Source organism: Laccaria bicolor, genomic scaffold, assembly GCF_000143565.1.
Source record: "Laccaria bicolor S238N-H82 LACBIscaffold_26 genomic scaffold, whole genome shotgun sequence".
Taxonomy (NCBI): Eukaryota; Fungi; Basidiomycota; class Agaricomycetes; order Agaricales; family Hydnangiaceae; genus Laccaria; species Laccaria bicolor.
The window spans coordinates 628,305-653,317 of record NW_001889897.1 but is presented as its reverse complement, the minus strand read 5'-3'; the positions used below and the strand labels follow the sequence as shown (position 1 = coordinate 653,317).

Below are 25,013 nucleotides of genomic sequence, written 5' to 3'. Positions count from 1 at the left end.
TTCGCTTACTGGGATGAAAATTGAGCCCAAGCAAATATGTAAAAAGAGGAGAATTATCCCGGACAAGAAAGTAATCAACAGTGTCCTGTGTCGATGCACCAAATCCTGAAGGAGCCTTGATCGCACGATTAGTTTCAATGATGAAAGCACCACTGACCTTCCAGCCAGTGCCAGCTCGCGACCCTGCATCTACTTGAGAAGTTTCTATCAAAGTTATCATCAAGGGAATGAGAGAATGGACTACCTGTCGCTGAATGCCACACTTGTATATGATTATCGGTCCCCGTCGTCATGGTGGCAGTTGCAATGAACATGCAATCCGGGAGTTGACGGGCCTTGAGACCTGTTATGATCTCCCAGATTCAGGAAAAACCAGCACTCACACTGATTGCTTGTACAGGAACACCTAAGAACAAATGAGTTCGGCAAGGACTTCCACAGCGTTAAGTTAACCTTGATGTTCCAGTGATTGCAGCTGGATACCAGTTGCAGTATTCCAGACGACAACATTGCCCGACTGCGACCCACACACTACAGCTGTTCCATTGTGCAAAAAAGCCACGCCTAAGGGAACATCATAAGTCTCCTGACGTGCGGGAGAGCGATAGGATTGTATGGGAATGTTATCCCCAAGGTTGTACAAGTCCAGGCCATTTTGAAGATTAAACACAAGTAGATTGCGATGATCCGGAGAGAGTGATGATGTGCCGCTAAAAAAACTCAATTTAAATCATGCACATTAGATCGGAAGATAAATTGGCGCACATTTGGCAAGGAATCTGATCGTGTTTGGTTTTCATCGACCACAACAACGTTCTCGTCGTGACGTCCCAACACCTGGCACTGGCTCAGTCCGAGTAAACGTTGAAGAGGGACGTTTGCTTACACTACACCATTATTAAGGTAAGACACAATTAATTGCTCCCCGTTGGCGATGAGGTGGACAGCTCGCGGCCGTATGCGATGATCAGAATCCGTGTTCTGTTGCAGGGGTTCGATCCTGGGAGGAGCAGGCATAATACTAAACGTAGCGTATGTCCCTGGAATATCTCAGGCTGATGTAACTCATGCAGAAGTGATTTCACGTACGCTTTGTGACCTTCTTCACGACCTGGACCTCAGAGCCGACGCCGACAGCCAGATGACCAGTTGTGGCGTCTACGTCGAGTGCGTAAACAGAGGCATTGACACCTATGAGAACTTCGCGCTGCGCATCCGTATCGCGGTGCTGCATGACATACATTCATGATCATAATTCGGTTTAAAGTGGCTCGCAACAACACACCGAATCAGCAAAACCTTCCAGTACGACCAGTCTACCATTTTCACACCCATAAAAAAGGCTTGAGGTCGATGGATGCCAGAGGGTGCATAAGACAGGGCTGTCCAAGTCGAAATGGCGAAACTTCTTGCCAGTCAACATATCCCAGATGATGAGCGCTTTGTCTTCGCCTCCGCTAGCGAGATATCGGCCGCAAGAAGAGAATGAAACAGAAGTAATTCCGCTGGCGTGCCCCTGGCGTAGAGTGTACAGAAGAGAGTAGGGAATAAAATGCCTTGTCTCCATTGAGGTCTAAGGTCTAAGGCCTAACGTCAAAAGAACTTCGAAACTGAAGCTTGTCAATAATGCAATGGCTGCCTCGGAACTTACCGATCCTCTTATCTCGTCACATGGCCACATAGCGACCCAACAAAGGCCCTCTTGTATCACAATACGCATTTCTGGGTCAAGATTTGAACAATCAACAAAGAACGCGTGGCTCAGTCAAAGTTCCTCCGAGTATTAAAACGACAGTTTCAAGGTATTACGATTACGATAACTGCCACTTGCCCTTCCAGATGCCCTCCACCACGTCCTCAAATCACTGCGACATTCCTATTGTCTATAGATTAAAATTAGCCAGAGATCGCCATTCTCCTTATCGTCGTCCTCTTCGAGAAGAGAAAGATGTTCGTCAATTCCCTTCTTCTTATCCGTTGATGATTGTAACAACTTCACTGAAATCGCCTAGAATATTCCCATTCGCCTCCAGCCATTCCCACTTCAAACCCCTCTCAGAGGACCTTCAAGTAGGAGTCGACAGTTGTCATTTGATGTATGCGTGACATATTCTCCGCCCTCGACGATTGCATATGACTCAAGTATCACAGACAGTTCCCATCCACCGCCAGCTCTTCACTTCTCAAGAACCTAGAGCTGAGCCGACTTCTGAGACCGACGAGAATCACCCAGGACACTCAATAAACACCTCTACAACAGTCCTCATTGCGTCCGACACTCAGGGTCAATCATCCGCACATGCCGACTCGCATTCCTCCTTGCTTGGCTCTAATTTTAGAACGATCCACGACGAGTACCTTAGCAGTATAGGCGGTGTATCTCCGTCTCAGCCAGGGATGGCGCTGCGTTCAGAGGTCGAGCCATCTCCTCAGAAAATACATCGAAAAGAACGCAAGATTCGTGATCAACCACACTATGTGCGCTGGTTTCCATCAACTGGCGATGGGAGATTGTCGCATCCCTCGCCGTCTGCCCACAGTGATGTGGGAGATCTCTACGTCCATCACTATCCTGGGGGATGTCAATTATGGATACGAACTGATGTGGATTCTTGGAGGAATATCGAGATTGGTCATCCTCACCCAAGTTTAGCTGATTATCGGCTCAAACTCCATAGCAATGGGGAACCCGGATGGGTTACTAAAAAGACCATCAGTACATACAAGTCGAAGAAACCTACTCCGTAACGCTTTTATGTATGCCAGTTGCGGAATTCAATGTTCATAATAATAATATATCTAATAGTATCAACGTTTCTTTATCACGTGACTGTCAATTCAGTACTTTGTCCAATGTCTTGACTTGGTCAATAATTCTGGATGGGAAGCTTGGACTCTACCAAATTTCGATTGGATCGAACGTTTCATGGCCATCATAAAGCGATAAATTGCCTTCGCTTCAACCAGACCGGCAATTTGTTGGCCAGTGCAGGTACTTATGATTCCTTTGAAGTGTCAAACGACGTTCTGATAGCGAGGCATGCGCATGCATAGGAGATGACGGTCAAATCATCATATGGGACGTTAAGAAAGGCTGTCTTTTTGATCTCATTACGCCTAATCAAGGTCCAATTACCGATATCCGTTGGCTTTGTCCAAGAACTTGTGCAGTGGGGGAGTTTGTCCAGTTTGTATGTTGTAGCGGCGACGGAACTGTTCAACTTTGGGGAAAACCCGGTCATAGGGTACGTTTCCCTTTTACGCCCTTCAACAATTGGTTTACATTGTAACACTTGTTTAGTTTGAGCTTCTAGGATCACATGCCGTTTGCGACGGTTCTGTTCAAAGTATGGCTTTAGGAGGAATGAAGATTGCTGTAGTAACCCCTGGAAGACTGTTCATAATACAGATCAATGTTCATGATGACCGTGAGCCTTCTTTTCTCAACAAGGATTGCGACGAGATCGACGTAACTGCGAGTGCAGAACCACTCAAACTCATGATCACTGACCCGAATCTGGAGAAACCGCGATCTCGAGGCTTCATGCGGGATGCTCACTTTATCGACGGGGGACGAGCTCTTTTGATTTGCTATCTCGATACGAAAGAAGTGTACGTTACACATGACACTTTTCGTAAATTTCGCATGATCCCTTATCCTTCGACAGGGTCGTTTGGAGTATCAATCCCTGGAGGCGGATTTGGCAATGCCCGCTAGAACGCCGAATGTGGGTTTTTCTCTTTTCTTTTTCGGAGAGAGACTAACAAGCTATGACATTGTAGTGGGAATAGTGATTGGTCACCATCCTCCAATGCTCTGGCCATTTGGAACCTTCAGAACGGTGTAGACGTGTATCATCTCACTGACACATGCGAACATGTGGGTAATTTTCCAGTAGAAATTCGCAATCAACCCGCTATGCAAGTGCAATGGGGCTTTTATGGTGAATGCGTTATCAGTGGCAGTCATAAGGGTAGAATCTACGTATGGGGCACACAAACAGGCAAAATCCTTCAAATATTACAACACGGAAAAAGTAAGTACTACAGGTACATACTCGTTCGAAAGCTCTGAACGGTATCTCCACGGCAGGATCTCAGATTATTCAGGCCATAACGGTATGTTCTATCCGTTTCCATGCCATATTGCTATCATATATTTCAGTATTTTTCACCCAACTACCACCACCACATGATTGCGAGTGCCTGCCAGCCGACGAGCGACGGCGAAAGGCCGATCATAAAAATTTGGCAGGCTGATACTGTGAGTTTCTGGAATGTGACTTATCTAGTAGTCATCCTTACGCGCTTGTAAGCGTTGGCCAAGACGGCCATGGCAGAGTTGGACCTGCTTCTGTCTCGCTGGTGTGCTAGTAATGGCGATAATTCGCATTTCAGCAGCTCATCTAAAGGAAAGCTCTCTTGTTAAATATTTTTCCTCCGATGTATAAATAGGAAACCATGGACGTGAAGAGCACTCAGAATACGGAGAGCTGCAGAATATATGAACAGTTGTTGCGAGCAGACTCCACGTGCAAGAACTTCGATTCCACGAAGGAATGTTTGAGAGGCTAGAGATGATTGATCCGAAGGCCTTCTGCCACAATTGATGCATCTAGCATAAACAACAAATGCGTAAAGGAAACAGCAGTACCGATGGCTTAACGTGAATGTAAGTAAGCTCGAGTCCGTGCCAAGGAAAAACATGCTTGAGGGAAACTGAGGAGCTGAACTGTTACCATTACGCAGTTAATTGGGCATTGGGCTGTGGCAGTCAGAGATGGACGTGATCCACATATTCTTCCGAAAGCCGTATGCAAGGGCGCAAGTCTAGTCACAAGTCACCCTCCGGCCAATGTGAAGACATCGACAACCCATATAAGCGCCAACTTAGGGTATTACCGTATTAGGGTGTGATTGGCATCGAAGCCACGTGAGTTTCAAACTCCGCTTCTTGGCAACGCCTTGAGAGTTGAAGTCGCTGTGCTTCAAACAACTTCAAACCAACTGCAAAGTGGATGGACACTTATGAATGTCTACCTTGTTGGAAGCATGTAAGCTCTCGTTTATTGCCAAAAATTGACGTTTAAACGTGCTTTTTCCAGGATAATCAGGTTAATCTCGCCGCGTTCCAAATGATATGACTGTAACGCCCAAGCGGCCAGGACTTCGTTTCAATGACCCGGACGTTCCCAAATCGTGAGTGCACCTTATGGGAGCGCTTGCACGCGGACTGCCCTGTGCGTGGACTCGCGCATAGCGCCCATGTCCCACAATTCTTTCGTTTCGCTCCAAGGTCCCGGTCAACCCCTATCGGCCTTTTTTTTCAAGACTTGGGGTCGACTCGAAGTGTCTTCTCTCTTTGTTTCGGTGTCAAAATGCAGACGGCCAACGAAGAATGATATGTCTGTCACGTCTGAACGGCCAGAACTTGATTTCAACCATTTGGATCTTTTCAAACCGTGAAGGTACCTAGAAGGAGCCGTTCCACCCACGTAGGCCGGCTTGTGCGTGGACTCGCGCACAGCGCCCTTGTACCGCAATTGCCTCTTCCCCCCAAGGCTAGTCAAGGGTTGCGTGTGGTGCTGGAACAACGACGCGGACAGCCATAATCTGTTGCCGAGTGCAGGCCTACGTCGGGGAGTCATGGCGATGTGACAGACGCTCACCTTCGACTGTCGTGGACACCATTCGCCTGCTCCCGTGTTTTGCAGGTGTATTTTGCAGCGGACCTTCTCAGCTGCAATCAGCACTCTCATGCGCGACTCCGTTTATCCATGTATGTCATCAGCCGAAATCCCACCACCAGAACCCAGTCGGCCTGAAACGGCGTTGCAACTTGCTTCGACTGAAAATGTTCTCAAGGCCGACAGTTTCATTGACACCTTGTTCGGTTCACGCCTTCCGAAATTTTCGATCATACAGTCAACCCTAGCGTGGAATCGCGCAAAGAGTTTTCTCAGAAACTGTGACCCAGCACCCCTGGGTTGCACATGTGGAATTCATCGAACACGCGGTTCGTAGACAAATTCACACGACACCTCGGTGAGTATTGTTCTCATCTTAGGGAATATATCTGACTTAAGGATCAATAGGCATTCACGTCCTTTAATTTATCCACCTGAAGCCGTTTATCGACTTTTTGTCAGACGACGGCCCACCAACAACTAGCAACCCGTTCGTTACCAGTCTTTCGAGTCGTTCGACGTGATTCGTTGATGTTTGGCATTGTATGGCAAAGGCTTGAGATGACGAATGGCTTCCGGCTTCCAATGCAACATTTGATGCTCTTGACACTTTTCCGGGCACCTCTGTCCTTTACTCCGGGTGTCAGCAGGTGCAGTGTGCGCCTGCCTATCTTTCGATTGTCTTCATCGACCTTCTGTCCGCTCGGTCTGACATGCACGAACAACTCACCCACCTCACCTCACATTGTTTGCAGCCAACTCTAGCGTGAAATCGCGCAAAGGTTTTCTCACAAACTATGAAACTGTGATTCAGCGCCTCTGTGTTGCAGATGTGGAATTCACTGAACTTGGTAGACAAATTGCCGCACAAGAAACCTGGCATCGGCTTGGTGAGTACTATTGTCTTCATCCTAGGAAATATATCTGACTCGAGGCTCAATAGGCATTTACGTCCTTTGTACGATCTGCCTGAAGCTGTTTATCGACTTTCTGGCAACGAGGGCCCACCAACAAGTGGCAATCAGCTCGTTACCACTCTGTGGACGTGATTCCACCCATTGAATGTTTGGAGTTGTGTGGCAAAGGCTTCGGATGACGAATGGCTTCTCGCTTTCAACGCAACACTTGATGCTCTTGACACTTTTCCGGGCACGTCTGTCCTTTACTCCGGGTGTCAGCAGGTGCATTGTGCGCACTGTCCGCCTATCATCCAACGTCTTCATCGACATTCTTTTCGCCCCGCCTCCTTTTCGCCCCGTCTGGCAGTGAGTGACCTGCATCAACTCGCTCTGCGTCAGCCTCACCTCACTTCGTTTGATCATTCACAGTCAACCCTATCGTGAAACCGCGCAAAGCGTTTTTAGAAACATGAATCAGCACACTTGTCTTGCACATGTGGAATTAATCGAACACGGTAGACAAATTGCCTCCCAAGAAACCTCACATCGGCTGGGTGGGTATTGTCTTCATCCTAGGGAATATATCTGACTCAAGTCTCAATAGGCATTCACGTCCTTTGATTCATCTGTTTATTGACTTTTTGCCAGAGGAGGGCCCACCAACAACAAGCAATCAGCTCGTTACCAGTGACGTTGTGGACGTGATTCCACCCTTTAATGTTCGGCGTTGTGTGGCAAAGGCTTCCGGGGACGAATGCAACATTTAATGATCTTGACACTTTTCCGGGCACGTCTGTCCTTTAATCCGGCAGGTGCATTGTGCGTGTTGTCTGCCTATCCTTCGACCGTCTTCATTGACCTTCTTTCCGCCCGGCCTGACATGCACGGCCAACTCGCTTTGCACCCCACTTCATTTGCAGCCAACTCTGCTAGCGTGAGATTGCGCAAAGAGTTTTCTCGCAAACCATGACTCAGCATCTCTGTGTTGCACATGTGGAATTCATAGAACACGATAGACAAATTGCGGCCCAAGAAACATGGCATCGGCTTGGTGAGTATTGTGTTCATCCTAGGGAATATAACTGACTCAAGGCTCAATAGGCGCTTACGTCCTTCGATCCATCTGCCTGAACCTGTTTATCGACTTTCTGGCAGACGAGGGCCCACCAACAACTAGCAATCAGCTCGTTACCACTCTTTGGACATGATTCGACCCATTCATGTTTGGCCTTGTGTGGCAAAGGCTTCGGATGACGAATGGCCTCTCGCTTTCAATGCAACGCTTGATGCTCTTGACACTTTTCCGGGCACGTCTCCCCATTACTCCCAGTGTCAGCAGGTGCATTGTGCGCGTTGTCTGCCAATCCTGCGATCGTCTTCATCGACCTTCTCTCCGCTCGGTCTGACGTGCACGGTCAACTCGTCTTGCACCTTATCTCACTTCGTTTGCAGCCAACTCTAGCGTGAAATCGCGCAATGAGTTTTCTCACAAACTATGATTCAGCACCTCTGTGCTGCAGATGTGGATTCATCGAACACGGTAGAGAAATTTCCGCACAAGAAACCTGGCATCGGCTTGGTGAGTACTATTGTCTTCATCCTAGGGAGTATATCTGACTTAATGCTCAATAGGCGTTGACGACCTTTGATCCATCTGCCTGAAGTTGTTTATCGGCTTTGTGGCAGACGAGGGCCCACCAACAAGTATCAATCAGCTCGTTACCACTCTGTGGACGTGATTCCGCCCATTAATGTTTGGCGTTGTGTGGCAAAGGCTTTGACCGACGAATACTACTTAGCTTTCAATGCAACATTTGATGTACTTGAACCTTTCCCGGGCACGTCTGTCCTTTACTCCGGGTGTCATCAGGCGCATTGTGCTCGTTGTCTGCCTATCCTTCGAATTTATTGACCTTCCGTCCGCCCGGTCTGACACGCACAATCAGCTCGCTTTGTCGCCCTCACCTCACCTCACTTCGTGATCATGCAACGTTTTCTGGAGTCTTCTCCAGATCACTTTTCATCCAAACTTCGCCTCAATTACTAACTCCAGTCTGACATCGCGCACAGAGCTGCTTCAAAACTTTCCAGCCAACGTTGCTATTTCATAGCGGTAGCTTCTCAGTGCGAATGGTTCCAAATATTCTTGCACGAACTAAGGGCAAAGTAACCTCGAGTGACCGCTTACCCGCCCTGTTCTCTACGATTTCACGGCGGATCTCCTTCTCAGCCGCAATCAACCTCCATGTGCGATTGAGCTGACGACAACTCTGTCCATCCACACCAGAACGGAATTGGCTGAAACAGCGGTGTGTTTTTCTTCGATTCTCATGGTCGACAAGGTGTTCCATTGGCATCTTTGCTGTCCACGCCCTTCGAGATTCTCAATCATACGTCAATTCTGGCGTGGCATCTTGTTTCCTCTTGTTCCGGCCATTTTGACTCGAGGCTGCGTCAACCCCGTCATCGGCCAGTCAACCGCATCATCAGCCATATTCCTAGACGAAGTTTTCCCAGAACGCCAGCGCGGTTTTTACATGGCCGACGGGTCGCTTCATTAGCACCTATGCCCGTTGACGCCTTCCGAGATTCTTTACCACCCAGGAAACTCCGGCGTGAAATCGCGCAAGGAGTTCTTCTGAAACTTATGAATTAACACCTCCGTATGGCGCACTTGCAATTCATCGAACACATTTGTCCTAAACAAATCGCAGCAATCCCCATGCAACAAACCCAAATTCTTTTCACGGTCGCCCTTTGTAAAATGGCGGGGTCCTTTCTGTCGTCTTTCCGCTGTTACTTCCCAACGTATCTTGTCCTCGCTGTTTGGTTCCATATTGTTATGGCATTGGCAACATCGTCTTCTAGTTCCTACTTCCTCAACAAAGCATCCCGCGAAGATGGGTTGGAAAAAATGGCTTTGTCGCACTGCAACAAAGATCTTTACGCCTCCGCCCATCCGCAGGGGTAGTCCCATACTATAACCTGCTCACTATGGCTCGCCCTCGTAGATGATCTGTCAAGGGCTACTCGAGGGTCTCAGCAATTCAACAACTGTACTCAGACGTCCAGAATAACGTCATCCGTTGGTCATGCGTGCACCGGAGTAAGATTACTTTTCGCTTTTCCTTGATTTGATTGCGATACATTCGACTTAATCTGCAAACTTCCCTCGCGATCGGATTTTGTAACTCTCGCCTTATTTGCCGTTTGTCAGAGGTGGAGTTGTTTGGATGCAAAATGTCAAATGCGGTCGGGGTAAGGGGGGGGGGGGCGTACATTACATGTTGAGATGCAGCTCATGTTTGTGAATTGAAGTTGGCAACTTTTTGTTTAGTATTTTGATCACTCTAGTATTACAGCTTTTCAAAAAGGTTGACAGTAACGTGAGTTGTGGGAAAGAGACCCTGTAGTCAGCAACAAATCAAAGCTTCTAGATGATCACCTATCTCTCATCTCAATATGCCGCTGAAATTATGTCAGTGCCATACTTGCATCAAGGTCGAAAGTAAAGATCCGGATACAGGCGCACCTATCCAGGGTACTTTCGTGTCGCAAAGTACCTTTGCGAACCACCGACAACCATCTCGACAGTCGAAGTCCCATCATAACAAACATGCTGCACGAGCATTACCCAAAGCAGAAGACTCCATATTCTCTGCAACAGTTCGACCAACTCAAACGATCGCCCGCGTCCCAGATCATTTAGATTTCGACGATGGAGCAGCCCCCGAACTGTGTCCTCCGTTGACTAAGAAAGGTGAGTTGTCGAAAGGGTGTTACATCTGTTTTACATTCATGATTTTTTAGAGGAAGCGGCTTTGCAGAAAATTCAACTTTGTTTAGATGAATTTTGTCGACTGCAAGAGGCAGCTAAACCGCTTCCGCCATTGATTTTTCCACCCACGCCCACGGATATTCCAGAGTCTCCACCTCAATTACCGTTTGGACCCAACGAAAAATATCTTAAACATCAGAGTTCGGTCACGCCTCTTATGAATCAAGTGGATGGTATTCGGACAGATGAGAGCGTTGTAGTGCGCCGCGCCCGCAAACGGGCCATTGACCAGATGATCGCTTACGACGATAGTCTGACTGGTTATGTGGCGACGTGTTGGGAGAGAGAAAGAGGTCTCCGCCTCCAAACGTCTATGGGGTCGAACGCCTCGCAAGCCGGTGGACCACCTGATGTCACGATTGAAGGTCGGTCCATTACCATATATATCAATGGTTGCCCTCGTTGATAGATTTGTGATTGAATTCGATAGAGAAGCAGGCATTACAGAAGCTCGAGACATATTTGAGTGAATTCAATCGACAAAAGTCAAAATTTAGCGAGCTTTCTCCATTAACCTTCCCGCTTACTCCGGACGACATACCAGACCCTCCCCCCAACCTACCATATTCACCAAACAAAAAATTCATACAACACCGCCAATTTATTGATGTGTTGATCTCTCGAGTGCGTGGCTTGGGGGTCAATGCCACTGATGCCGTCACCAATCGTCAAAAAGAGGTCATCGCCCTAGTGACTGCCTATGATGATCAGCTCAGAAGCTACGTGACTGAAACTTGGAAAAGGGAAAGGGATGAGCGCCTGCATCAGCGCTCCAACCCAATGGAAACCATCGACTGCAGTACGTCTTTTAGATGTGGCCATATGATTGCTTTCTCAATATTCTTTACAGGTCCCCATTCTGACCACATCAAGAACATTTCAGGAATGCCACACGCGATATTAGCTTCAATCGTCACCGTCTTTATCCTGACCCTCATCTCCAACCTTCCGCGAAATGGGTCAAACTTTCTTCTCTATGCCATGCGGACGGTGGCCACAACGGCGTGCACCTATTACGTGAAACAATGTTTCAATGTAGACAATCCTCCTGATCCACTCCGCATTCTTACGGCAGGCGATCACTGGCCAATCGATATTCGCACAGCAATGGCAAACTTTCGTCTTGATCCAGACCTTGTTATATATGCGTCATGCCCAAAATGTTTCTCCTGTTATGACAAGGTCGACGGAAAGTACCCCGAGCACTGCAAATTTATGAGCACGCCTAGCTGCCCTCCTTGTGGGACCAAGCTCACCATTCGTAAACAAACACTAAAGAATGGTCAGCCTGCAAAAGTTGATTTCGTCCCCATCCAACCATACGCATACCAACCCATCACATCTTATCTTTCTCGTCTATTATCCCGGCCGGGCCTTTTGGAGCTGATGAAGAAGACAGCAGTACCCTGGAATGCAGGCAAACCGCGATGGTGGGATTTCTTTGGGGCTCGCGCATTTCGACAATTCCTAGGGCCTGACGGTGAAAAACCTTTTCTGATGTGTCCTGATGGGGAAACCCGCCTTATATTTAGTCTCTTTGTTGACTGGTTCAATCCCTATGGTAACAAGATCGCCGGGAAGAAAGCCTCCATTGGTGGCATCTACATGGTCTGCCTCAACCTTCCTCCCCACCTTCGATTTCGCGTTGAGAACGTTTATCTCGTTGGAATAATTCCAGGAGAACCTCACCTTGACCATGTTAATCACCTTCTCCGCCCACTCATCTCAGACCTGCTTCCATTGTGGCACACTGGGGTTAAGTTCTTGAACGTAATAAACGCTGCAACAAACCTTTTTGTTCGCTGTGCCATAGTTCCGCTCGTAGCGGACTTGCCTGCTTCTAGGAAGGCCTCGGGGTTTGCCGGTCACAGTGCTCATTTCTTCTGCAGCTTCTGCCGGCTACGCAAATCAGACATAACGAATCTCGACGTCGGATCATGGTTACGTAGGAGCCGAGCCGAACACTATGCTGCTGCTTTGCGTTTCCGAGATGCACGCAATATTCGAGAACGTGACGATGCGTTTGACACCGATTATACTCGATGGAGCGAATTGTTGAGGCTTCCATACTGGGATCCCACTAAGTTCACAGTCATCGATCCCATGCATAATCTCTTCCTCAACCTAGCAAGCTATCACATAAGGTCATTTTGGAAGACGTGCTCTACCTACGTACAAGGGCGAAGAAACCAAGAACCCCATTCCCCAGCTGAACAAGCTCAAGAAATCGATAAAGCCCACCGGTGGATTAAAGCAGGGAACACAAATGCTTTGAGCAGAATGAGAAGGACATACGTTGAATATGTCTCTCATGCCAATCAAACTGAGATATCAGCGAATTCTAAAAAAAACCTACAACTTGCGACCGAGGTTGTGAATTGGGTGATGACTCTCAATCATATGTCTTCATGCACTGAAACTGATTATGTATTTCAGTGGAAGGCTCGGCCAGCTGGCAGTGAGCTGATCAAGCCTCCACCGCTAACCGTTCCAGCTGTGAATATTTTACAGGCTCTGAATCCAGACAGCATAATTGGCGAGGCGGAGTTGAATGAAATCTGGGGAGATATGGAGAAAACAACAACTCCGAACTGGTTTAACCGCGCCCCAAAGAATTTCGGCACCGTCAAACATGGAAAGATGTCTGCCGATCATTGGCGCAGCGTCTGTACTGTCAATCTCGTTATTACCCTCATACGATTATGGGGCCAACCTGGAGCATCCCAACGCCACAAAAAGCTTTTAGAGAATTTCATGGCACTCGTATCTGTGTTTCGCTGGGCCCCAACACGCTCTACATCAGAACGCCAAATACAAGTAGTTGAGCGCCAGCTCCAGAAGTATTATAAATCCCTCATGGCCCTTTCCGGAAAGGAGCACATGACGCCCTCTCACCATCTGTCTCTCCATCTCCCTGAATGTCTTAGGGAGTTTGGTCCTGTACACGGTTGGTGGGGCTTTGCATTCGAGAGATACAATGGCATCATCCAGCGCCAAAACTCCAATAATAAACTGAGTTAGTGAAATGTTGTTCTTATCTTCATTTACGATAGATAATTTTCCTTATAGATGAGCTGGTGCTTACCTTTACTCGAACCTTCTGCAGAGCAGCCAATTTGAAAGCTCTCCTCGCTCAACCTGGTTTATCCCCCATTTTAGATGAGATTAAACCGGGATTCGAGCAACAATATCCCAACGAATTGAGAGGCTCAACCTTGAACGATGTTCTTTCTTACGAAGGTTATTTTGACACAAATGAGGACCTCGAGTGGGATCCCGCGAACAAGGAGGTGGATTTGTCCCTGGAGGTTTTGAACGCGCTCAAAGTCAAATTAAATCAAGCCAACACAAATGTCACCTTTGTGACTGATCGTTCGCAAACGGGGAGTCTTCTCGAACCAACAGCTCAACGACTCAGGTATCTGAAGGCGAGGGGAGTCACATTTTCTCCTGCCAAACAGTCTGAAGGCAATTCTTCCATCCTCTTTCGCCCAGTGGGAGGCGATGCCATCGTTGCGGGACAGATACAAGACATTTTCTTGCATGCGACGAAGTCTGGTGTGGATGAAATAGTTAAGCTTGAATCTTTCCTTGTTGTCAAGAAGTTTAGGCCGTTGTCAGCCGAGGACGAGCGGATAGACCCATATAGGGCATTTCCGCTTCTTGACGTGCGGCTTTATCACGATATTCTCCTTCCAGAAGTATTCGTCATCACATCGTCGGATATCGTTTCTCATTTTGCAAGCTGCCCATTCCAGTTCTTAGGCCAGGGCCATCAATATCGAATTGTATTATCTCTTGACCGTGTAAGTCTATTGGAAGGCTTTTTAAATAGATACTAACGGGCAGTAAATCCATGCAGGATGGGGTCGAGTTTGTTGACAGGGACGAGCGCGGGCTCTATTTTTCGAGATGATGGTCACAGGAACGCAACTGCGCCAGCATACACATTTTCGCGTAAATTTCGATGTTCTTCACAAGGCTACCTGTAATATATAAGGAATGTAAGCGACACTCATGTAAAATTATAGTCCATGAGACGAAATTATGCCAAAGAATTGCAGCACATTAATGTGTGTTCACAGTCATGCGTCAACAAATAAATTGACCAACGAGGTATCTCAGAAGTCATATGTTACATGAGGCGGATTGGGTTGGTGCATGTCGAGGATATCTCTGTATAGGATTGGAGGTAGCAACGTGAATACCTCAATGTGCCACAGCTCTTTGCGCAATTTCACGGTAAGGGTGACTGAATGATCGAAAGTCTTACAGGGTGTAAGCAGAACAAGGTGCCTCGTCAGCTCAACCGCGCATGATGATGATGTTGATTGTAGCTGAGAGGAAGATCCGCCGCAAAATCCGTTCGCAGAACGCGGAAGCAGGCGAATTGTGTCCCACGAGAGGGACTGCCACATCGACATGACTGCCAAACAAAGGCTGCTTGGGGCGGGATGGAAGAATTGCGGGAGCCTGTCGCTGTACGACTTCACGCACAAGCTGGCTCCTTCTGGGCACATTCATCGTTTGAAAGGATCCAAATGGTTGAAACCAAGTTCTGGCCATTCAGACCTGATAGGCAGATCGTACAAAGAACGTAAATGCCTATTGGGCCTTAAGTCAGATATATTCCTTAGGATGAAGACAATAGTACTCACCAAGCCGATGCCAGGTTTCTTGTGCGCAATTTCTCTACCCAGGTCAATGAATTCCACATCTCCCACACAGAGGTGCTGAATCATAGTTTGTGAGAAAACTCGTTGCGCGATTTCACGCTACAGTTGGCTGCAAACAAAGTGAGGTGAGGTGGGTGCAAAGCGAGTTGTTCGTGCATGTGAGATCGGGCGGAGAGAAGGTCGATGAAGACGATCGAAAGATAGGCAGGCGCACACTGCACCTGCTGACACCCGGCGTAAAGGATAGACGTGCCCGGAAAAGTGTCAAGAGCATCAAGCGTTGCATTGAAAGCATTCGTCATCCGAAGCCTTTGCCACACAATGCCAAACATGAATGGGTCCATAGAGTGGTAACGAGCTGATTGCTAGTTGTTGGTGGGCCCTCGTCTGCCAGAAAGTTGATAAACAGATTCAGGCAGATCGTACATAGGACGCAAAGGCCTATTGAGCCTTAAGTCAGATATATTCCTTAGGATGAAGACAATAGTACTCACCAAGCCGATGCCAGCTTTCTTGTGCGCAATTTCTCTACCCAGGTCAATGAATTCCACATCTCCCACACAGAGGTGCTGAATCATAGTTTGTGAGAAAACTCGTTGCGCGATTTCACGCTACAGTTGGCTGCAAACAAAGTGAGGTGAGGTGGGTGCAAAGCGAGTTGTTCGTGCATGTGAGATCGGGCGGAGAGAAGGTCGATGAAGACGATCGAAAGATAGGCAGGCGCACACTGCACCTGCTGACACCCGGCGTAAAGGATAGACGTGCCCGGAAAAGTGTCAAGAGCATCAAGCGTTGCATTGAAAGCATTCGTCATCCGAAGCCTTTGCCACACAACGCCAAACATGAATGGGTCCATAGAGTGGTAACGAGCTGATTGCTAGTTGTTGGTGGGCCCTCGTCTGCCAGAAAGTTGATAAACAGATTCAGGCAGATCGTACATAGGACGCAAAGGCCTATTGAGCCTTGAGTCAGATATATTCCCGAGGATGAAGACAATAGTACTCACCAGGACGATGCCAGGTTTCGTGTGCGGCAATTTCTCTACCGTGTTGAATGAATTCCACATCTCCCACACAGAGGTGCTGAATCGAAGTGAGATAAGGTGCAAAGCGAGTTGTTCGTGCATGTCAGACCGAGTGGAGAGAAGGTCGATGAAGACGATCGAAAGATAGGCAGGCGCACACTGCACCTGCTGACACCCGGCGTAGAGGATAGACGTGCCCGGAAAAGTGTCAAGAGCATCACATGTTGCATTGGAAGCCCGAGTTCGTCATCCAAAGTCTTTGTCATACAACGCCAAACACCACTGTGTGGCAAATTGGAATCACGTCGAAAGACTGGTAGCGAGCGGGTTGCTGGTTGTTGGTGGGCCGTCGTCTGACAAAAAGTCAATAAACAGCTTCAGGTGGATGAATCAAAGGACGTCAATGCCTATTGATCCTTAAGTCAGACATACTCACCGAGGTGTCTTGTGAATTTGTCTACGAAACGCCTCTTCGATGAATTCCACATGTGCAACCCAGGGGTGCTGGGTCATGGTTTCTGAGAAAACTCTTTGCGCGATTTCACGCTAGAGTTGACTGTATGATCGAAAATTTGGAGGGCGCGAACAGAACAAACAATGTTTCAATGAAACTGTCGGCCTTGAGAACATTTGCAGCCTGAGCAAGTTGCAGCGCCGTTTCAGGCCGATTGCTTCCTGGTAGGGGGATTTCGCCGGATGACATACATGAGCAATTGTCAGCTCAACCGCGCATAATAATGTCGTTTGCAGCTGAGAAGAAGGTCTGCTGCAAAATACACCTGGAGAACACGGAAGCCGGCGAATGGTGTCCACGACAGTTGAAGGTGAGCGTCTGCCACATCGCCATGACCGGTAATAGCTGTCGGCGTCGTTGTTTCAGGACCGCAAGCATCTCTTGACTAGCTTGGGGGAATGAAGAGGCAATTGCGGGATATGGGCGTTGTGCGCGAGTCCACGCACAATCCGGCCTACGTGGGTGGAAGGGCTCCTTCTGGGCACATTCACGATTTGAAAAGAACCCAATCGTTGAAATCAAGCTGTGGCCGTACAGACGTGTCAGTCGTGTCATTCTGCGTTGTCCGTCTGCATTTTGATATCAAAACAAAGATAGAAGACACCTCGAATCGACCCCAAATCGTAGGAAAAAGGCCGATAAGGGTTGACCTTGGAGCGAAACGAAAGAATTGTGGGACATGGGCGCTATGCGCGAGTCCACGCACAGGCCGGTCCGCGTGCAAGCGCTTCTTCATAGTGCATTCACGATTTGGAAACGTCCGAGTCGTTGAAACCACTGGCCCGGCCATTCGGACCCTACAGTCAAATCATTCGGAACGTGGCGAGATTAGCCTGATTATCCTGGAAAAAGCACGTTTAAACGTCATTTTCTGGAAGTAAACGAGATCTTACATGCTTTCAACAATGTAGACATTTATAAGTGTTCATCCACTTTCAAGTTGGTTTGGAGTTGGTTTGAAGCACAGGCTCTGAAGGCGTTGAGTAGCGGAGTTTGAACCTCACGTGATGCCAATCGCAACGATTCGTTTCAATTCAACGCAGCAACCAGACCCAACCTTATAGCCAAGTTTCTCTTCAAGTTGCAATTGGCCTCTCCGGCTCAAATGGGTTGTCGATGTTTCACATTGGCCGGAGGGTGACTTGTGCGTAGATCTACGCTCTTGCATACGGCCTTCGGAAGAATATTTGGGTCACGATTTGAGGGTATGTCCAGGTTTTCTCGTCATTCAGTCCGTCTCTAACATACTTGTCTGTATTTTACAGTGGATGATTGCAACCTTTTGTTTACTCAGTCTAGTGAACACCTCCTTCGTACTGCTTCGATCCGCGCATGGTGTCAGCCGCATTGAGCAGAGCGATTATGGGCGCCAACAAACTGTGTGGCCTCGCGTGCAGTTTTGGCACTCGAACTCGGAGGAAAACATTGGCTTCCTTGTCATCTGGTACCCCAATTTCAATGCACTCAGGATGCGCCTTTCCCTCTCTGTTCGAACTCCGGTAACTTTTATCTATTTAGTTGCCGCAAATTCTTACTCCGCGCGACTCGTGTTCATGTCAAGGGCCATTTCCACTCTTCTTTGTTAGCATCTCTTTCATTGCCTTCTCTACCGTTCATCTTTCATTATCTTCTCCCAACCATCCCAAGTCTACAGTTTCCTACGTGAACTCCATGGCCCCAAACCCCATCTATCAGGTTTGTTTGACATTCCGCCGTTGTGCAATCTTTTGACTTCTTTCACAGCAAACCAAATTAAAAACTTTGTACTTTTCAACAACCTCTCGAAGGCCCCTCCGTATTTCTCTTCCTACCCTTATTTCGCCTTCCGGGAAACGCTTCCCCGTGGTATCTACCACCCTTCGTGGTTATACAACTATCCCTGTGAAGAAAGTTAGAGTTTCGATTCGGGACGACGAGAACGATCAATACCGCTTTACGGTCTATTTTCGACATGACCAGCTCCTGGGTGTCAACGGCGCCGCTGGTACTCTGGCGCCCTTTGTCCCGTGGACGGGGGACTTCATCGTCATCCAGGAAGGTTATCGATACAATTATATTGGATTGGCCAGCTGGTACGCTTACAATATGGCGCATAGGGCAGCTCGTGTGTGCGTGCGTCGACAACCTCATATCTTTCTGTTCCATTCTCACATATTTGTAGCTTTCTCGATCATGCCCACGAATGCATTCAAGCCGCTGGAGGGGAAGATGCTTTTTCGGTTATCTTCCCAACCCAGATTGATGAACCACAAGCAAACTGAAGCTTCCCTTTTTCCATGTGTGTAGTTCCGCTTTCCTGCGAGGCACTTTGTGTTTCGTCTTTGTTGTTCCTTTTCGGTTTCACACCTGTCATGCGGTGAGATAGGGAGATGATTAGCTGCCGAAAATACGAATTTTATCTTATAGTGCCTCAGATTTTTCGTTCTACTTACACATATTATATGACAATCATTACTTAGTACTCGGGTGGATCTGGAATGAATTTGTGTTACCATCTCCCTACTTAAAGTCAATTCTAATTTTCTATCACCGTGGGACGTACGAAAAGGATAAGAAGCTTCCTCCAGGCCCGAGGGGACTGCATTTTTAAAACTGTGTTTGAGAAGTCCAAAAGGTCAAGACTCAAGTCAGAAAGCGCGTTGGACGTCGTTCGAAGATTAGGATTTGAGCCATCCGACCTTCCTTGCTTTATCCTCGCTCAGGATGATATATACGCTGTTCATAGGTGGGGTTTGCGCATTACAAACAAGGACCCGATAGAATTTCAGCTACGGATAAATGGAATTAGAAATTAACAGTGACCCCTCATCAACGCGAGTTGCTCGACGAGCTAAGTACACCGATGTTCGTTTGACTACATGTTATACATCAGTACTGTTGGGAAAACAACCTCGTCAAGGTTTTCCGCCTCAGCGTCAAGGATGCTGTTGTGCGCAGTGTGCAGAAAGCTGGGCGAGTGGTGAGATCGTATAAGACTCGTGTTCAAGAAGCGCAATTACACACCGCCGAACAGCAGTCTTCGCAAAAGAGATATCACGGTTGGACAGATCCGTGAAGTTAACGCGACTCCCTTCCCGGACTAGCAATAAATCCCCTGCCCAGTGAACTTCCGGCGCAATGGCAGCGGCGGCTCGGTTACGGATCATGCCTTCATCGTACCGGTGATAGACAGTGAAGTTGTATTGTTTGCGGTGGCGAGTTTTTAAAGAGATGAGGGTGGTGCTTGGAGTAATCGTTGGATATTCGCTCAGGGCGGTGGACAAAACGGGGAACCGTTCACCAGAAGGTGAAACGAGAGCAGGAATAGATATCGGACGGGCATTCCTTGAGGACATTGAGAAGTACAAGACTTTCAGATGAATTTGCTAAGAAAGTAATCAGAAAGAACAAAGGGTGCGTTTGCAGTCAAATCACCTGGTAGACATCCGTGGGCATAGCGCTGTACTGAACGTGAATGTGGTGAATGAAGGCAGACGGGGATGAAAGCGATAGGAGGAGTGGCGAAAGAGATATGGACAAAGGCGGCCCTTTTAACGTTTCGCGGAGTGCGATTCACGGCGGAAATCACCGGGAGTATGACCGAAAGGGTGAAGAGTCCCGTTGTGGGGATAAAAAACAGAAAGTGCATAATACCAAGGTGATGGCGCAGTGACTGTAACTCGTATATAAAGAGACGGAGCACTAGGATGCAAAGAGACCAATAGCCACATAATTTGGCTTGAAAACTTTGGAGGCGAATCCAAGCGCGGAAACTAGCAGTGGAGCAACGGTAGACCAGCGAATACATGCCTCAAGCGGACAGGGAGTGGGAAATGAGGGTCCTACAAAGCGAGCGTCCTTTGGAAGCAGGCGTGGTATATCCTAAGAGGGTGCATCCTAGGTTTTGACCACGGCTATCTAAAAAAAAATAACAGGTGTTGGAACTGCAGTGAGAGGCCTGGTACCGTCCTTACCAGTTATCGTGGTCCGACGGCCACACAGGCCCGAGTCTGGGCGTCGTTAGAGCGAAACAGGGCAGCCTGAATTGCGAAATACGCATGGACGCTGCGCGCGAGTTCACGCACAGGCCAACCCACGGTCTTCGTGAACGGGCTCCTCAAACCAATGTTGAACGCACCAACGATCTAGTCGCCTTGGATTGGTTGTGTCGAAGTACGTAGCCGGAGCAGTGTAAGAATCCCAGTGTGCTTCGCTGAGTATCGGGGTTTAAATTTCTTGATTTAAACCTCAATGCCAATCGTGCGCGATTTCACGCTAGAGTTGGCTGCGAACGAAGAGGTGGGTGCAAAGCCAGTTTATTGTGCATGTCAGACCCGGCGGAAAGAAGGTCGATGAAGACAATCAAAGGATAGGCAGACAACGTACTTCGGAAACATCAACAACCCAGATAAGCCGGAGAGGTCAGTTGCAATTGCTCAGAGATATACGAATTGCGGAGAACCCTTACAGACCCACGAATACATCTTAAGGTCATGCGCCCGATGCACAAATCACCGGGAGAGCCTACAGAACGAGGAAAGGGAGACACCCTGCCGGAGCTACTAGGCACACCCAAGGGAATCGCCGCCCTCGCCGAATTATTTAGAAAATCAGGCGCCTTTACTTTCACCGGAGAGAAGGACACGCCCAAAGACGCCCCAACCTTCGAAGATGAACCAGAGCCCCCAGACATAGACTCGGAAGACAATACCTCCGACTCAAACCAGTAACCCGACCCACCTCACACTCCCGCTGACACCCCACCTCGAGCACCACAGCGCTCCCAATTTCCTTCTGCAATCACCACCCGTCTTTATTATACACTACACACTACCTCTTCCATACAGCTTCACTACAATCATCTACATTCACGGAGGTGATTCTACAGTACCTAAGGGCAGCCTGATGCTGTCGGTGCGTCTTAGTACTAGTAGTTGTCACACGTAAATCCCTGTAAATCCGAATCGAAATGAATCGTCATTGAAACCACGTGACGTTTAACTTTGAAACTCCGCTCCTTAGAAAGTTGAACACCAAGGCGCACGGGCATCTTCAAACTAATCTCTACGTTGTTGGAAGTATCTCGTTTACTGCAAAAAATGTCCAGCGACCTCTAAACTTGCATTTTCTAGGATAATCCGGCTAATCTCGGCACGTCCCGAACGATATCATTGTCACGTCTACTCGTTGTCTGAATAGCCAGAGCTTCAGCTTCAGGACTCGATTTCAACGACTCGGGTCTTCCAAATTGCGAATGCACCTTGAAGGAGCGCTTGTACGCGGACCTGGCTGTGCGTGGATTCGCACACAACCCCCATGTCGCACAATTGTTTCCTTTCGTTCCAATGTCATCTCTTATTGGTTTTGTTCCCTGCAATTTGTGATCGACTTGAGGTGTCTGCTCTCTTTGTTTGGGTATCAAAATGCAGACGGCCAATGCAGAATGATATGGTTGTCACGTTTGAAATTTGAACGGCCAGTACTTGATTTCAACCATCTGGATCTTTTCACGTCGTGACATTTGAATGTGTCTTCCACCCACGTAGGCCGGATTGTGCGTGGACTCGCGCACAGCGCCCATGTCCCGCAACTGCTTCTTTTCCGCCCCAAGCTCAGCTAAACCGCGCATGTCAATGTTGATTGCAGCTGGAAAGGAGGTCCGCTGCTGCAGAACACGGAAGCAGGCGATTGGTGTCCCACGACAGTCCAGGGTGAGCGTCTGTCACATCCCCATGACTCCCCGGCGTAGGCCTACAGTCGGCAACAGCTGTCCGCGTTCTTGTTCCAGCACCCCACGCAACGACGGTTACGCATCTTTGCCATCAAGCGAAATTCCCTACCAGAACGCAATTGGCCTGAAACGGCGTTGCAACTTGCTTCGGCTGCAAATGTTCTCAATGCCGACAGTTTCATTGACACCTTGTTTGTTCTGTTCACGCACGCCCTCCAAAATTTTCGATCATACAGTCAGCTCTGGCGTGAAATCGCGCAAAGACTTTTCTCATAAACTATGACTCAGCACCCCTGTGTTGCACATGTGGAATTCATCGAACACGGAAGACAAATTGCCGCACAAGAAACCTCGCATCGGCTTGGTGAGTGTTGTCTTCATCTAAGGGAATATAACTGACTCAAGGCTCAATAGGCATTTTATGTCCTTTGATCCATCTGTCTGAAGCTGTTTATCGACTTTCTGGCAGACAAGGGCCCACCAACAGCTACCAAGCAGCTCGTTACCACTCTGTGGACGTGAATTCCAATTTTACCAGCCATTGATGTTTGGCGCTGCTTGGCAAAGGCTTCGGATGGCGAATGGCATCTGGCGTTCAATGCAACATTTGATGCTCTTGACACTTTTCCGGGCACGTCTGTCCTTTACTCCGGGTGTCAGCAGGTGCATTGTGCGCGCTGTCTGCCTATCCTTCGATCGTCTTCATCCACCTTCTTGCATCGACCTTACCTCAGTGCTCACTTCGTTCGATCATGCAACGTTTTCTGGAGTCTTCTCCAGATTACTTTGCATTCAACCATCGCTTCAGTTGCGCTTCATAGCGACCCCAGTCTGACATCGCGCAGGGCCGCTTCAAAACTTTCCAGCCAATGTTGCGGATTGCTATTCCATAGCGGTAGCTTCTGACCACGAACTACGGGCAAAGTCGAAGTGCCCCTATGACCTCAACTCCCGCGGGGAAAAGATTCTCGTTTACTCCAGTCGTCTGCGTTTGTGTTCTACGCTGAACCTTCCTAACCTTCAATGACCGCTTACCGGCCCTGTTCTCTGCGAATTTGTGACCGACTGTCAGTACCACAGCTCATGGCTTTTCACACTAGGGAGCCACGCTCTCGCCTATTGGAGGCGGGCTTCTTTATCTGCCGTGAGGCGTGTTGATCCTTTGATCAGCCTCTGTGTCAGGCCTTTTTCCTTGGGTTCTGCCAGTAACTTTGTCCTGCATTCAAGCGCTTAAGTTATTGGATGCTATTATGCTAAGCTCTCCTCTGTCGTCGCTCCTCCCTTCCTTCTTTCCCCTTTCCTTTTCGTCCGCCTTCGCCCCTTTTCCTGTCCTGCTTCGCGCTCACCCGTTGTCTAATGTTCTCCCGGGCCCTCAGTTGCCGTATCCATCTTCCTCCTTCAATTTTGCGCGTTCCCATATTCTTTGCTTCTTTATTGAAAACTTCTAGAGTAGGGTGTTCCATTTCCTCTTGATTGTCAGCTACTTTCCCTGTGCTGCTTTTTACATTGTCTCCGCTCCTTCCTCCCATCTCCTTAAATATCTTACAAACGTCAATGTTCAATTGCTGCGGCACGCCCGTCATCAAGGTGTGACTTCTCTCTTCTGGAGTCGTCAATGCATCGCACAGACGAATGTATCATTTTTAACGGAGCTATGCACAAACTCGACACAAGGATCTACATAATCATGTGATGACCGCGTTACATAATGTTCTGAGCTGCATACTCTTTCAAGACTCTCCAGCAAGTTCTTCTGCAACGATGCCTTTTGAGCCTTACACGCGTCTTCACACGCTAGCTGGCTCCCATGTATCTGGCGTCAACGTTTTAGCATTTTCCTCTTGCGGGCGTTATCTTGCGAGTGGATCTAACGACAAGTCCATCATCATTTGGGACCCCATTTCGGGCAAAAGTTTGCAAAGAATTTTTGTCAAAGATGAAGTCTCGTCTTTGATATGGCACCCTCGAAATTGCGCATTGTACTTCGGCTGCCAGGACGGCACCCTCATTGTCGTTGAGAACTTCTCGGTAGGCTTTGTCTATGTGACTGTGACGACAATGATGTTGCTCACTTGCTTTCTAGCCCAAAGAAGAGAACACTGGATGTGAGGTATTAACAGGAATAACAGCTTCTGTTGACGCTCTCGACGTCGATGCCGAGTCCAATTATCTTGCGATAGGTGTAGGGTCGGAGGTCCAGGTGTCAAAGAAGATCACAGAGTGTTCGTCGGCGCAGATTCCTTTAATCTCCTCGCTTACCTTTGATTAGATACCTACGCGACCTTCGTCATTATGCCTTCTCCGCCGAAGCTCGTTTTAGAAAAAGAGGGCGACGACGAAAGGATACGCCCGCGATCGGTTCACTTGCTGCCTGGTGGCTCACAGCTCATTGTGTCCTATTTAAATCACGGTATCGTGTACGCCTGCACCTTCCATCGCATAATCAGAGTGAATGACGGGCCATCAGCTGTTGGGACGTGTTGACAAGAGAGAAGGTATGGTCAATAACCCCTACCCACCAACATCACCATATGTAAGATACATGAAAATGCCACACCGCAAAACGATGCTGATGTCTTTTAGTGGATTTTCTGCCCTTTCCCCAGATTTCCAACATCTATTGGTTTACAACCTGAAGGATGGCATGGATATCTACGAGTTTGGA

General features: G+C 48.2%; 9 protein-coding genes across 9 annotated transcripts in view; 7 read left to right on the top strand and 2 right to left on the bottom strand.

Annotated features, from left to right (window-relative positions):
• Nucleotides 1-3,349: 3,349 nt before the first annotated feature.
• Nucleotides 3,350-4,315, top strand: LACBIDRAFT_304193 (uncharacterized protein; the record flags this gene model as incomplete). Its single annotated transcript, XM_001884642.1, has 5 exons — nt 3,350-3,612; nt 3,669-3,728; nt 3,784-4,037; nt 4,094-4,119; nt 4,166-4,315. The coding sequence occupies 5 exons, from the start codon at nt 3,350-3,352 to the stop codon at nt 4,313-4,315; spliced, it is 753 nt and encodes a 250-aa protein (XP_001884677.1).
• A 1,903-nt stretch (nt 4,316-6,218) lies between these two features.
• On the top strand, nt 6,219-6,749 carry LACBIDRAFT_304191 (uncharacterized protein; the record flags this gene model as incomplete). Its single annotated transcript, XM_001884641.1, has 3 exons — nt 6,219-6,393; nt 6,443-6,577; nt 6,631-6,749. 3 exons carry the CDS (start codon nt 6,219-6,221, stop codon nt 6,747-6,749), a joined length of 429 nt encoding a protein of 142 aa, XP_001884676.1.
• A 1,041-nt stretch (nt 6,750-7,790) lies between these two features.
• LACBIDRAFT_304190 (uncharacterized protein) lies at nt 7,791-8,085 on the top strand (the record flags this gene model as incomplete). The annotated part of the gene is made up of 2 exons (XM_001884640.1): nt 7,791-7,986; nt 8,039-8,085. 2 exons carry the CDS (start codon nt 7,791-7,793, stop codon nt 8,083-8,085), a joined length of 243 nt encoding a protein of 80 aa, XP_001884675.1.
• Nucleotides 8,086-10,048: 1,963 nt separating this feature from the next.
• Nucleotides 10,049-14,266, top strand: LACBIDRAFT_304189 (uncharacterized protein; the record flags this gene model as incomplete). The annotated part of the gene is made up of 6 exons (XM_001884639.1): nt 10,049-10,346; nt 10,397-10,789; nt 10,855-11,223; nt 11,275-12,806; nt 12,861-13,440; nt 13,494-14,266. 6 exons carry the CDS (start codon nt 10,049-10,051, stop codon nt 14,264-14,266), a joined length of 3,945 nt encoding a protein of 1,314 aa, XP_001884674.1.
• A 724-nt stretch (nt 14,267-14,990) lies between these two features.
• LACBIDRAFT_330387 (uncharacterized protein) lies at nt 14,991-16,637 on the bottom strand (the record flags this gene model as incomplete). The annotated part of the gene is made up of 10 exons (XM_001884557.1): nt 14,991-15,029; nt 15,083-15,157; nt 15,199-15,465; nt 15,527-15,541; nt 15,595-15,669; nt 15,711-15,977; nt 16,039-16,053; nt 16,107-16,289; nt 16,393-16,477; nt 16,561-16,637. 10 exons carry the CDS (start codon nt 16,635-16,637, stop codon nt 14,991-14,993), a joined length of 1,098 nt encoding a protein of 365 aa, XP_001884592.1.
• Nucleotides 16,638-17,317: 680 nt separating this feature from the next.
• On the top strand, nt 17,318-18,899 carry LACBIDRAFT_330386 (uncharacterized protein; the record flags this gene model as incomplete). Its single annotated transcript, XM_001884638.1, is given in 6 exon segments — nt 17,318-17,350; nt 17,703-17,843; nt 17,904-18,137; nt 18,157-18,333; nt 18,382-18,746; nt 18,800-18,899. The coding sequence occupies 6 exon segments, from the start codon at nt 17,318-17,320 to the stop codon at nt 18,897-18,899; spliced, it is 1,050 nt and encodes a 349-aa protein (XP_001884673.1).
• A 547-nt stretch (nt 18,900-19,446) lies between these two features.
• LACBIDRAFT_330385 (uncharacterized protein) lies at nt 19,447-20,073 on the bottom strand (the record flags this gene model as incomplete). The annotated part of the gene is made up of 3 exons (XM_001884556.1): nt 19,447-19,492; nt 19,642-20,003; nt 20,053-20,073. 3 exons carry the CDS (start codon nt 20,071-20,073, stop codon nt 19,447-19,449), a joined length of 429 nt encoding a protein of 142 aa, XP_001884591.1.
• A 350-nt stretch (nt 20,074-20,423) lies between these two features.
• On the top strand, nt 20,424-22,870 carry LACBIDRAFT_330384 (uncharacterized protein; the record flags this gene model as incomplete). The annotated part of the gene is made up of 10 exons (XM_001884637.1): nt 20,424-20,507; nt 20,595-20,790; nt 20,897-20,916; nt 21,026-21,038; nt 21,088-21,343; nt 21,465-21,531; nt 22,164-22,328; nt 22,367-22,539; nt 22,637-22,712; nt 22,796-22,870. The coding sequence occupies 10 exons, from the start codon at nt 20,424-20,426 to the stop codon at nt 22,868-22,870; spliced, it is 1,125 nt and encodes a 374-aa protein (XP_001884672.1).
• A 1,239-nt stretch (nt 22,871-24,109) lies between these two features.
• Nucleotides 24,110-25,013, top strand: part of LACBIDRAFT_330383 (uncharacterized protein) — a gene marked incomplete at both ends in the record, with an annotated part of 1,591 nt that continues 687 nt past the window's right edge. The window contains 4 exon segments of the mRNA XM_001884636.1: nt 24,110-24,376; nt 24,432-24,570; nt 24,618-24,796; nt 24,816-24,843. Of these exon segments, the coding sequence (XP_001884671.1) occupies nt 24,110-24,376; nt 24,432-24,570; nt 24,618-24,796; nt 24,816-24,843 (613 nt within the window).